The 13,579-nt window shown below is 40.3% G+C and overlaps 1 protein-coding gene across 5 annotated transcripts in view; it reads right to left on the bottom strand.

Annotated features, from left to right (window-relative positions):
• The window catches only part of PDCD1LG2 (programmed cell death 1 ligand 2), a 56,813-nt gene that overhangs the window by 41,169 nt on the left and 2,065 nt on the right, over positions 1-13,579 (bottom strand). For 4 of the 5 annotated variants that reach the window (XR_009346632.1, XR_009346633.1, XM_059143366.1 and 1 more), the window contains exon 2: positions 4,274-4,342. Coding sequence is in view for 3 of the 5 variants with exons in the window: in XM_059143366.1 (XP_058999349.1) it covers positions 4,274-4,342 (69 nt within the window). In the remaining 2 variants the exon portion in view is untranslated. Of the gene's footprint in view, positions 1-4,273; positions 4,418-13,579 lie in introns of all 5 variants that reach the window. The other variant, XM_059143369.1, reaches the window with a different exon arrangement.

Below are 13,579 nucleotides of genomic sequence, written 5' to 3'. Positions count from 1 at the left end.
AATTGATGTTTGACACATGTGCAGAGGCAATTCAATAAAGAAAGGAGAGTCTTTTCAACAAAAGAGGCTGAAGAAACTGGACATCCACACACGGAAAAGAAAAAGAATTACCTTCAACCTATACTTTATATCTTATATGACAATTAACTCAGGATGGATCATAAACCTAAATGTAAAATGTACAACTATCATGTGTTTAGAAGAAAACATAGGAGAGAATCTTTGAGCGCTTGGCCTGGGCAGAGTTCTCAGACATGATGCCAGAAGCATAGTCCGTGTGAGAAACAAGGATAAGCTGGATTCCACCAAACTTAAAATCTTTGCTGTGTAAAAAAGACACTGTTAAGAGAATGAAAAGATGAGCCGCAGACTGAGAGAAAAATACTTGCATATCACACATCTGTTAAAGGACTTGCATTTGGATTATACAAAGAACTCTAAAACTAAGTAAGAAAATGAATAAACCAATTAAAAATGGTCAAATAGTTTGAATACAAACTTTACCAAAGAAGGCATATGGATATGTCCAATTGCCATGTGAAAATACGCTTATCATCATGACATACTAGGAAAATGCAAATTAAGCCACAAAGAGATACTTCAACACACCTATTAAAATGACTTTATAAAACACAAAAATGTCAATGCCAAGGGCTCCCAGGAATGCAACAACTGGAGTGCTTATACTTTGCTGCTGGGAAAGCAAAGAAATCCAGCTACTATGGAGAGGTTTGCTGGTTTCTTATAAAATTAAGTATATACTTACCACATGACCCAGCGATCCTACTCCCAAGTATTTACCCAGGTGAAATGAAAACGTATGTTCTAACAAAAATCTATACATTAGCACTTATAGTAACTTGATTCATAATTGCCCCAAACAGGAAACAACCCAAAAGTCCCTCAGCTGGGGAATGAATAAGCAAAATTTGGTCTCTATAGGGAATACTACTCAGCAACAGAAAGGAATGAGTTCCTGATACTATAAAAGCATGGGTAAATCTCAGTTGCGTTATGATGGGGCGCCTGCGTGGCTCAGTTGGAGTATCTGCCTTCAGCTCAGGTCGTGATCCCGGGTCCTGGGATTGAGTCCCACATCAGGTTCCTTGCTCACTGGGGAGCCAGCAGCTCCTCCCTCTCCCTCTGCCTGCTGCTTTGCCTGCTTGTGCAAACTCTCTCTCTCGAATGAATGAATGAATGAATAAACAAAATCAATTGCTTTATGCTAAGCGAAAGAAGCCAGAAAAAAGCACATCTCTAGGTATGTAGCAGATAATCCCATGTATGTGATTATCTGGAAAATTTAAAACTATAGGACAGAGAATAGATCAGTGGGTACCTCGCTTTAAGAGTTGGGGAGTGTCTTGTGTTTGTTTGCTTGGCAAGTGGTGGAACTGTTCTGGATCTTGATTGTGGCGTTGTTTGTATGATCACATGTTTGCCAAAAACTCGTAGATGTTTCTATTAAAAAGACTAAATGTTGCTTATGTCAATTTTAAAATAAATAAATGTTTAAACAATGAAATGAAAATGTATTCTGCCAATTAAGCTGTTGGGTAGACAACAGAACAGAGCACCCACAGACAGGCAAGTAAGGAAAGGGTTCATGGTCAATGGTTTATGTGGGTCATACTCAGAGTCAGCCTTCATCACAGTCTTTAGGAAACACATTTTTTCAAGCATTAATCTAGCAAGAAACGATTGCTTTTTAAATAACTGTATTCTCTCAATAAAGGACTGGTTAAATAAATTACAGCATATCCAATGAAATATATAGATTCACTTTAAAATGAGCGATATCTGTATTTGCTGATTCAGAAACTATAAAGAACATATTTTGCTGAGTGCTTACTAATATTTCTTTTAATGATATTTAGGAAAATTTTTTAATGGAGAAAAGGGTAGATAGTAGAGTGTTATTGGGGGGAGGTTATGTAGGACTGGGGCAGGGGAATGTTTTCAGGGAAGGCTGGTACAGGTCTACCACTTGACATGGGTGACTGGTTACAAGCATTCATCTTACAGCAACATGATGGTTTACACTTGTTTCATGTGGTTTTCTCTGCCTGTGGCAACTTTTACAACAAAGAAGTTTAAATTACAAAAAATTTTTAAAGGATATCAAATCAAAGAAAATGAACTCCTGCGAATCCATTACCTACCCCAAGAACCAGAACATTACTAATGACATACATCTCCACCAAAGGTAATCAGCATCCTGAATATTGTGTATATTAATCTCTGGCTTATTTTCTAGCTCTATCATATACACACACACATCTCTAGATATGTAGCAGACACACACACACACACATACATACATATATACACACACACATACACATATATATACTGCTTATATCATATCATTATGATATGCATATCACATGCATTATATGCATATATTATACATATATAGGTATATTGCAATATATATAGCTATAGGTATATATTGTTTATAAAAAGGCCATTGTACTATATGTTGTATTCCGTGTTTGATCTTTTTGTATTTTTTAATCAATATTATGTTACTAAGACTCTTAAATGTAGTTGCATATTTTTGCAATTAATTTATTTGAATGCTGTATGTTTTTCCATTCTGTTCATATACCACAATTTATGCATTATCCTGTTGATTAATGTGGATTTGGTTGTTTTGGGCTTCTTTTCTGGAAGGATTAACAATGCTGTTATGAGCATTCTTTTTAAAATTTAAAAATATAAATTTACATAGAGAAGGTAATAAAGAATTATATTGATTCAGTCCACATTATCTTTTTTTCTTTCTCAAAGAGAGGAAGTTTAGGGGTGAGAAAGTTTAGGGGTGAACAAGCACAGTGAGGGGGAGGAGGCCAGCAGGGTGGCCGCCCTGAGAGCTGCGGCTGTCCTCAGGCACCTGATGCTATAATCTGATGCCTTCAAATGCTTTTGAAAGCATTCTTTTGAAAATAATTCTTATATCTTAAAATTTATATTTTTATCATACAAGTGTAATTTTTTTATATTTCTTTTAATAGACAAGTAAGGGCATAATACTTCTTTTAATACACAAATAAATGCATATTTCTTGTTAAAAAAAAAAAAACAACACCACCTGGGAAACATACTAGTTAACATTGTCCTTCCTGGGGCGCCTGAGTGGCTCAGCCATTAAGCATCTCCTTCGGCTCAGGTCATGATCCCAGGGTCCTGGGATCGAGCCCCATGTGGAGCTCCCTGCTCAGTGGGAAGCCTGCTTCTCCCTCTCCCCCTGCTTGTGTTCCCTCTCTTGCGCGCTCTCTCTCTCTAATAAATAAATAAAATCTTTAAAAAAAAAAAAAAGATTGTCCTTCTTAATCCTCATCCTGGACTGCTTCCCCTCCCCAGAAATAAACGTTTTTTTCCATCCTCAGACCCTTTTGTTACATTTTGCCGCTCAGGTAGCCTCTATGAGAAACCTTTGAAGTTAAAACTCCTTAATTAGGGAGATGGGAAATGATCAGACTTAACAAAAAACAAAAAGACCCCTGAGGAGAAAGCAGTCCAATTTAGGCAGGTAATTAATATTTGTTTGAACTGATATCATCTGCATAATGTATAGTGGAAAGCAGAGAAGAATTTTAAACTTGAGGAGAAAGCAAGATACAACTTGTTTATACTTTCCTTTTGGTTAATTCTCTCTTTTTAAAAAGATATCATTTATTTATTTGACAGAGAGGGAGAGACAGCTCGATCTCAGGACCCTGGGATCATGACCTGAGCTGAAGGCGGATACTTAACAACTGAGCCGCTCGGGCACCTCATCTTTTGGTTAATTCTTCAACATAATCCATCAATCATACTTTTTGGTTTTGTGAATATCCAAGTATCAACACTGAATATATGTGTATAGTCAAACTTAATTCCAAAATCCCCTTCCAAAGGGGGAAGATTAGGAGCTGCCTGCCATGCTTGTTTATCAACATCACCTAGCTGATGTCCTTGCAGAAAGGACATTAGTTGTGTAGAAAGCTTGTCTGTGGCGTCTATTAACTACATAATCTTGGGTAAATTAAATAACTTCTCTAAATTCCAGTTTCCTCATCTGCCCAATGGTTATTGTTTCTGTAAGACAGGGACATGGGCAAGCACAGGCCACCTAGGCACCATTCTTTTTACTGTGCACGTAACAGAGTAATCCCACTTCCTGTCAGAGAACGACTTCAGCATGAGGACCCCATTCTCATCATCGGCTTCAGCTGGGGGCAACTGCTTACTCCTCTTCCTCAGACCCCCTCCTTTCGCCCGTTCTTACCTGCTGTCTGATGAAGCTGCATTCCCAGGCTCAAAATTAGCGGAAGGAGGAACATGGTCTGTATCCGATCTGAAACAGACAATTGAACGTCTCAGCGCTTCCTACAGTTTTGCTGGGTCTCGTGATTGGGTGACTTGCTCATTCCTGAAAACAGGGAAATGACACATAAACAAGCCCCTAGAAGAGAAGTTTTAGCTTCTCTCCCAGGGGCTCCGTTGTACTGGAGCCTACTGCCTTCTGGTCATCTTGGAGGCAGCAGAGTCATGGTGGACCCCCAGGAAGAGAAGTTCAAAGTTGTTGCCCGGAGGAGATGGGAGACGAGGTAAGAGGAAGCAAGGTGTTCTTCATCGATCCAAATCAGAAGCTCTTCTTCCTTTCCTGACTATGAACCTGTTCTCATGAGTCACCCACACTGGTAATTATCTGAGCCTCTTTGTCTCCTCCACAAAACCTCCCATAGTTTTTTCAGTAGTGGGTCCTTGAAAACCAAATGACTGTCAAATGAATAGTGCACACCAACTTCTTCAGGTGGCCTTGAACTCTGGGAGTCAGATACTCAAGGACAGGGCTCAGTAGAGCAGAGAGAGATTCTCAATAAATACTTGATATTTGCCTGAGCAGGAGAGTGTCAGGCTCTTTTGAGTGTTGTGATCAAGTTTGCCGATTATTTGAACTACATGTTACTAAGAAGTTTAGACAGGAAGAGCACAGAACTGGCTACACTGAGTGGGTGCCTGACTTTGGTCCTGCTAGCCCTCCTACACTTCTACCTTTGTTCTCAGGCTTTCTCAAATCCAAGGACTTTTTGTGGTTGAGTCAAAAGGGACAGGATATATCACTGTGAACTAGTCTGTCTTCAAAGAGACTTTCCAAATTTTACTGGCCATGGAACCATTTTTCCAAGGGAAATTGGTTGGAGCCATACGTCTAAGTCAGATGCTTCTCTGAGTGTGATGGAAAGCCAGCAGAGGATCTGGGATCAGGTGAACAACATGATCTCATTACATTTTCAAAAGAGGACTCAGCTTTGGCATAGACAATAGAGACTTGGGAAGGACAGTGGGTTGGACAAGATTAGAAGCAGGAGGATCAGTGAGGAATGTTTTCACAGAGATGATAGTTTGGTTTGAATGGTGGTGCTGGTGGAGGTGAGAAGTGGTCTGTAGAGAGGAATATATTATATACAAATATATATTTGTTCTTTAAACTTATTTTTTCCAACAGCCTTCTTGAAGTATAATTGACATACAATAAAAGAGTGTGTGTGTATGCATATATTCATATATACTTAAAATACAGACAATTTAGTGGTACAATTCAGTGGTTTTCAGTATATTCACAGAATTGTGAAATCCACACCACTATCTAATTTTGGATTATTTTCATCACCCTAAAAGGGAACCCACTACCCATTGATGGTAATTTCCCAATTCCCCTCTCCTGTCCTTCCAATCTCTAGCAACCACCAACATACTTTCTGTCTCTGTTGTTTTGCTCATTCTGGATATTTCATAAAAATGGAATCATATACTATGTGGCCTTTCGAATCTAGCTGTTTTCACTGAGCTTAATATTTTCAAGATTCATTTATGTTGTAGCATGTATTGATACCTCATTCCTTTTCATGATTGAATAGTATTTCATTGTATGAATATACATCTTGTTTATCCATTCATCAGTTGATGGACATTTGGGCTGTTTCTAGTTGTTGGCTTTTAGAATAATGCTGCTATGGACATTCACGTACAAACTTCCGTGTAGACATGTTTTCAATTCTCTTGGATATGTAGGAGTGGAATTGCTTGGCTAAATGGTAATTCTTTGTTTAACTTTTTGAGAAACTGCCAAAGTATCAAATACATAATGTGCCAATATGTTCTCTCATTCTGCAAATTGTCTTTTCAGTTCCTTGATAGCGTTCTTTGAAGCACAAATATTTTAATTTAATTTTAAAGCACAAATTAATTTAATTCTGATGAAGCCCAATTTATCTATTTTTTTCTTTTATTGGTTATGCTTTAGGTGGCATATCTAAGAAACCATCACCAAATCCAAGGTTACAAAGACTTACATCTATATTTTCTTCTGAGTATTTTATAGTTTTAGTTCTTATATTTAGGTCCCTGATCCATTTTGAGGGCTTTTAAAAATAATAATAATTGTTCTTTTTTTTTTTTAAAGGAGTTTGTTTATTTATTTGACATAGACAGAGAGAGAGCACAAGCAGAGTACCAGGCAGAGAGAGGGGGAGAAACAGGCTCCCTGCTGAGTGAGAAACCTGAAGCGGGGCTCAACCCCAGCACCCTGGGATCATGACCTAAGCAGAAGGCAGCCATTTAATCAACTGAGCCACCCAGGTGCCCCAATAATTGTTCTTTTATAGTCTTAATCACTGTAATTTTAGCCACTAGAAGTTCCTTCAAGGTAGCCTCTGTTTGCTTTTCACACATTCCTATTAATCTTGGGAAGCTTGTTTGCTTTCTGCACAAGTTGCCTTAAGCTGATTTCATGTCTCTGCTGCCCAAGCATGCAATTAACCTTTCTCTACGATGTCCTATTTTTTCTTCCAATTTTTTAAAAACTAGGAAAAATAAACCAGTTTACCCATTTCTCCCACCCCCTTAACCCCTACCTCTGGCAACCACCAATCTGTTCTCTGTATCTATGAGCTTGGTTTGTTTATTTGTTTTAGATTCCACACATAAGTGAAACCATACAGCATTCATCTTTCTCTGACTTAATTCACTTAGTGTAATAATACTCTTGAGGTCCATCCATGTTGATGCAAATAGCAAAGTTTCATTCTTTTCTTGGCTGAGTAATATTCCATTACATGCACACACGTACACACAGGAAAGCAGGTTGATTCATGTCTTGGCTATTGAAAATAATACTGCAACAAACATGGAGTACATATATCTTTTTGTGTTAGCATTTTCATTTTCTTCAGATAAACACCCAGAAGTGGAATCATATGGTAGTTGGATCATATGGTAGTTTTATTTTTTATTTATCATTTTTTTAGGAACCTCCACACTGTTTTCCACAGTGGCTGTACCAACTTAGAATCCAGTGTGCATAGGGATTTCCATTTTTCCACATCCTCACCAACACTTGTTATCTCTTATCTTTTTGATACTAGCCATTCTAACAAGTGTGAGGTGATAGCTCATGGTGGTTTTGATTTGCATTTCCTTGGTGATTACTGATGTTGAGCATCTTTTCATGAACCTGTTGGTTATTTGTCTTTTTTTGAAAAATATCTTATCAGATCCTCTACCCATTTTTATTTTTACTCTGTGTGTGTGTGCGCGCGTTACTATTGAGTTGTGTGAGTTCTTTAGGTATTTTGGACTCATATTTTTATCAGATACATGATTTGCAAATATTTCTCCCATTCAGCAGGTTGACTTAAATTTATTGATGGTTTCCTTTGCTGTGCAGAAGCTTTTTAGTTTGATACTTTTTAAGTTTAATTTTTGCTTTTGTTGTTTTTGGTTTTGGTTGGTGTCAGATTAAAAAATTATCACCAACTCCAATGTCAAGGAGCTCATCACCTATGTTTTCTTCTAGGACGTTTTTGGTTTCAGGTCTTAGATTCAAGTCTTTAATCCATTTTGAATTAATTTCTGTGCATGGTGTAGAAGAGTGGTCCAGTTTAATTCTATTGTGTATGGCTGTCCAATATTTCTGATGTTATTTATTGAAGACTTTGGAATATATTCCTTAGTTACTTCATTTTGCCTGACTCTCTGTGTTTCTACACAGTAGATGAAACAACTCCCTCTCCCAGTCTTGAAAAACTGATCTTATGTAGGAAATGAAACTTGATCTCTAACCGTGCCTCAGTTCTTGGTTGTCCTGCAAACCTTTGTGCTTGTCTAAGCCATCGATTTTATTTTTAATAGCTTCCAGCAGTGGAGGATATGCCAAGACCTGTCAGTAGCCCAAAGAGGAGGATCTTAGCACCTAGATTCAGGTTGGTTGAAAGTCAGATCCTTAGGCAGCAACTAGTGATATATGCAAATAATACAGTCCTGTGGGCTGGAACTGTAAGTCCTATTGGCCACCAAGGCCAGGCAATCTGGAGGTGTTCTCTAGAGTTGGTCACAAAAATCTGGGCTCCAGATGACCATATCATCTTTCTTCTGGATCACTGCTTTCCACTGCTGAGTGGAAGCAGGGCAGAGGGAGAGCACCAAGATGGCATCCACAGCCTATGTTCCTTGAGAGCAGCTCCGTGGGCCACTAAATATGTGCAAGACCGTAGGGTTACCCTTCAGGCTGAAGCTCTAGGAAAAGCAAAGGGCTAACTTTAAACTGGAGAAGATGGAAAAAAACAGATTAAGGAGCAGAAATCAGTACAGGGTTTGAGACTCTAGTCATTCACATGAAGATGTTTAGTAAGCAATTGGATAACAGTCTAGAGTTTGGGGTAGAGAGAAATTTGGGAGTCCTCAATGGCTACTTGTTACCTAATGCCAGGGAGCTGCATGACATCACCACAAGAGACACAGGAGAGAAGAAGCGTCCAAGGATTGAGATGTGGGGGATTCCAACATGCAGGGATCTCTGGGAGGGATGGCACTAGCAAAGAAGATCCAGGGAAAGGGCAAAAATGGAAATTAATCAAGTCTTTTATTTTCTGTATTCTGATGCCTGCTGATCCTGCAAGGTTGCCCCTCCCAGGATTAGCCAGTTCCTAGAGATAGTAAACAACTCACGCAGGGGAGGCCTTTCAAGTGCAAATGAAACAACTGAGAACCCCTAACTTCAATCTTCTCCTTTATGGCCCTAACCTCCCCAGGGCCAGGTACCACACAACAAGGGAGAGCCCCTCTGTTCCAAATCCTGATGAGCTATTTCAAACTAGACAATTGAAGCCTGCCTACCCTGCCTTGCCCACTCCTTCTTGTGGAAACCACAATAAAGACTTCTAGCCACATTTCCCCTTCTGCTCTGCCTCCTGTCTGACCCTGATGCCTCCCTGTGTGGCCCCTAAAGTGTGGCATGCCTCCTTCTCTCTGGGTCTGAGAACAACAAACTTTTTTTTTTTCACTAGCAGTTATCTCCTGATCTGTTGGCCTCCCCATACCTCAATTATAATGAAAGAGCTTAAAAGGCAGTGCTATAAGGAGGGAGTGCTCCGTTGAGCCAAATGCTGCTGAGAGGTCATGCTGCTGGAGGTCATGAGTGAGCCTGCCAAGCAGGACATCGGGGGGGATTTGTGCAGATGAGAGCCGGTGTAAAGTGGAGAGAAAATAAGGGTAAGGGTGCAGAGACAGGAGAATACAGGCAGCATTTCAGAGAAGAGTGTTATAATGGGAGCGAGCAATGAGGCCATAGCTAGAAGAGACTGTGAGGTCCACAGTGGGCTGTAGTCTTGTTCTCATTTTAGGGAGGGACACATCAGGTGGTATCAACTGGGAGCCCCATCAAGTGCTTTCCATAGGGAAATGCTGGACCTTAGCTGGACTTGAAGACCCTGCTCCTTATTGAAATGCAAATGTACCCAGACAAGGTATCATCCTAATGCTGCACTTGCCCAGCATCAGCATTTCTGGAGCTCAAAACAAGAGCATGTAACATGCTCTGGCAACAGAAAGGATGTCTGGCTCACCCCCCCCCCCCCCCCCACCGCCGGCTGTAACTTCCCTCTCTTTGCCCATCTGCGGGGACTTTCCTTGTACAATGTCTTCTTTGGCCAAGAGAGAGATAGACACTGTTAGGAAGGTACTTTCCAACCTTCTAGGAGTACTATCTTCTGTGCAATGGATAAGATCTCAACCTCTAAAGTCAGACACATTTGAGCTCAAATCCTGGGTCTAGAAATTATGAGCCTTTAAGACCCTGGACGCTTTATTAAAACTCTTTGTGCCCCCTTTTCCTATAATGCCAATAATAATAATAACAGCCACCTCAAGCCAGAATCTTGCGTGTGTCATCTTAAACTCACACATCTCTCATCTTGAAAATCCAGTCCATCCCCCAGTCCTGTTAATTCTGTGTTGGGATATTTCTGGATGATGCCTTTTCTTTTTACAACCCCACTGCTATCACCTTAATTCTTGTCATTCCTCCTTATACTGAAGCAGAGCTTCCTGCTCAAAATCCTTTGATGACTCAACATTTCACTGAGAATAAAATGCTAAGGCTGTCTAGTAGCCCAGGCAAGAGAGACATTTGTCTTGCGCCCCATACTTTAGAAGACCCAAGAGTGGCCATGCCTCTCCCTGCAGTTTGAAGCATTTGCAAAGCTGACAGTGTCCTCTGGAGCTCTTGACCCCACCACCCATTGCAGTCTGGGATCCTGGGACTCTGGAAATCTCTAAACGGCCCTAAGCCTGCTCCCAGGCCTGTGGGCTTCTTTCTCAGATTCACTGCCCAAGCGCTGACCTTGCTGCCAGGGTGCGCCTCCCCATATCCAGAGACTTCCCTTGCTCTCTGGTGAGACTGCCTCGTGCAGATTGCGGGAGCAGCGCCTCTCTCTCCAGCATGCCCAACTTTCCTCTTTTCCAGGGCACTCAATCCCACCTAACATACCATATAATGTATTCATTTATATTAGATCATCAGCTGCTATGGTACATAAGAATATCACTAAAATGACTGACATCTTTGTTTCGCGTACTACTTTCCTTCAGTCTCTAGAGCCGTGGCCGGTGGGCCGTTGGCAGTCCGATAATACTGGCTGAAGGAATGAGCCCTTCACCTGTACAGAAGAATCTCCTGAACAAGGAATTACCAAATGTGATCATGACACTCCTGCTGGAAAGACTTCAAAGCTCCCACCATTTATAAGGCCTTAGCGTGGACTATATAACCCTTTGTGATCTGGTCCCTCCTGCCTCAGTCACAGAAATAATACATGTGCTCTCCATGACTAGGTCCTCACAGGGGCTCTGAGAGTCTAATCTCTCATTTCTGATCTTACTTTATCTTGTCTAATCTTATTTTCTCTATATCTCAATTTCTACTTGAGCTCAAAGAAACTGTCCTGGGTCAAAAATATTTCCTTAAGTGGCCTTACGTTCTTCTGCCTTCAACACAAGGAGATAAGCCTTTCCTAACTGCTCTCAGCTGTTCCTCTTGCCTTAATTGTTATCTGCTATTAACTAGTGTTAATAGCACTTACCTCCACACTGGTATAGTAACTGGTTACATACACATAGGTCTTCTGTGCTAGAACAAGAGTTCTTTGAACTGTTAGGTCCTTATAATAATTTTCTTTTTATTTGTGTGTGTGTGCGTGTATGTGTGCGTGTGTGTGTGTTTCATGAGTGTTCATAACTATTTATAACCAATTACGACTGTTCCCTGAATGGACAGATGAATGAGTACATGCATGGCAATTTAGCATCATACTCTGAGAGTACTGGCCCCCAAGTTGACTCCGTTGTCTATTGGAGAAACAGAAAACTTAATTTGGCTAATAATTTTGGCCCCAAATAAGAAAGAAATTTTCATCAGTTTAAGTCACTGACAGTGGAATGGGCTGCTAACGGGGTGGGGACATCACCCGCCCCCTTAAAATTGCTTGAGCGAAGGTGCATGTGGAAGGAAGTGCTTCCACAAGAGATGGGAGATTAAAAGAATATCTCTTTAGTAGGATTATTTACAAGGTTGTCTCCCCAAAGAATATTTGCATAGGTACCCCAAGCCCCTCACCAAACTCTCTCAAAAGGCCAGTCTACCTCAATGAGATCTTTGCCCTCTGGGTGCTTTAGGAAAATGACATTTTCTGAAAGAGCAGATTCTGGAAACCTTCAATATTAGGAAAGTATGAATTCTTTTCTATTCATGCTGGCAAAGCCTGAAAGAGTTTATTTGGAGAACTTATAGAGTACATTACCAAAATTAAATAACTCAATGATAATTTATAAAGCATCCATATGTAAGGCTCTCCTTTGGCCAAAAGAGCATAGAGATGACTCTTCACCATGAGATGAAATGAACGTGCTCAAACAACCATACCTCCTCTTCAGTCTCGCCTTTTAAAATTCACCTTGGTCTGGATGTTAAGTATCTTACTGTCTAGGGCTGCACGGCTTTTCGTTTTTATCTTAATTGTATATTCCTTACGTATGAGCTGTTTGGGCTGGAGCTTTCCTCAGACAGATGCTCATTGTAGCTATCTGTTCTCAGGCAAGCTACCCTCAAAGGGGTACATAAGAACATGAGCAGAAAAAAATCAGTTTTCAATCATTTAATCAGTTTAGCAGAATTTCTTTATTTCCAGATAATTCTTAATTAATTTCTGGGTAATTCTTAACAATGCTGCCCATGAACACACCCTAGCAGTTGAGATGTCATCGTGGTATAAAACAGAACAGAACAGCATAGGAAAAAAGATTCAAGAACATTTTCTGGCGCCTCTACGAAGAGTCATGAAGGGACTCTCACTCACAAGTTCTCAGGCTTGAGAGAGAGAGAGGAAGCAAAAGATACTCTTTTTAGATTGGTGAAAAGTCCTGCTCAGATTGCTGCCCTGCCTTTGCTCTCCGCCAGGTCACTAGGGAAGCTGTTTCTTTTGACTGTGTGGTCTTTGAGCTAGGCATTAGGAGACAATAGTCTATTTAACCTCAGTTCAAGTTTAACTTAAATTCAAATTGCATCTCAACTCTTTAGCCAACAAACACTATGCTCCCACTGTTTTGCAAGTCTTCAAGTTAGGGAATCAATTCAAATCAAAGTGTGGAATCAAGAAAAAGGTTCAAGTAAGAAAGGGTTCCTGCCCTTGAAGACATGGTATCATAGTCAGAAAGCCAAAATTCTGTACACACGAAAAATGGTAAGAAGTGATGTGAAAGGTGTTGCATGGAAATGCCCAAACCATGGAAGCTGATGGGTGGAAGGATACTTCTAAGATGAGTGGGCTTTGGAGAGTTGGAGCTACTCTTGAGGTCCTGAAGAAATGTTAGAGATAATCTCAGAGGTTCACACACACAGAGCTTGTTGAGGGGTACTGGGAGTACCATATCTACACTGGAAATGCAGGTTGAGCCAAAAATGTCAAGGGCTTAATGCCAGGTAGAGCTGCCAGGAAGAGAGAGTGACAGTTACTAAAAGGAGTATTTAAAATAGATGAAAGCTGCTGGGATTTTTTGTTCTTTTCTTTTTAATTTTTTTTTTTTAATCCGTATAGAACTGAGGGAGTGAAATGGAATGCTAGTCACTCAATTAGAGGGTCATGGTATTAATCCAAATATTTGGTCAAGTCCCCGATTCAGGGTCAGAAAAGGGAAGAAAGGCAGAGGAAGGAGAAACTGACTACAAGGCAATTCACAAAACAATTGACAAAGCAAC

Source organism: Mustela lutreola, chromosome 12, assembly GCF_030435805.1.
Source record: "Mustela lutreola isolate mMusLut2 chromosome 12, mMusLut2.pri, whole genome shotgun sequence".
Taxonomy (NCBI): domain Eukaryota; kingdom Metazoa; phylum Chordata; class Mammalia; order Carnivora; family Mustelidae; genus Mustela; species Mustela lutreola.
This window is presented reverse-complemented; position numbering and strand designations above follow the sequence as displayed.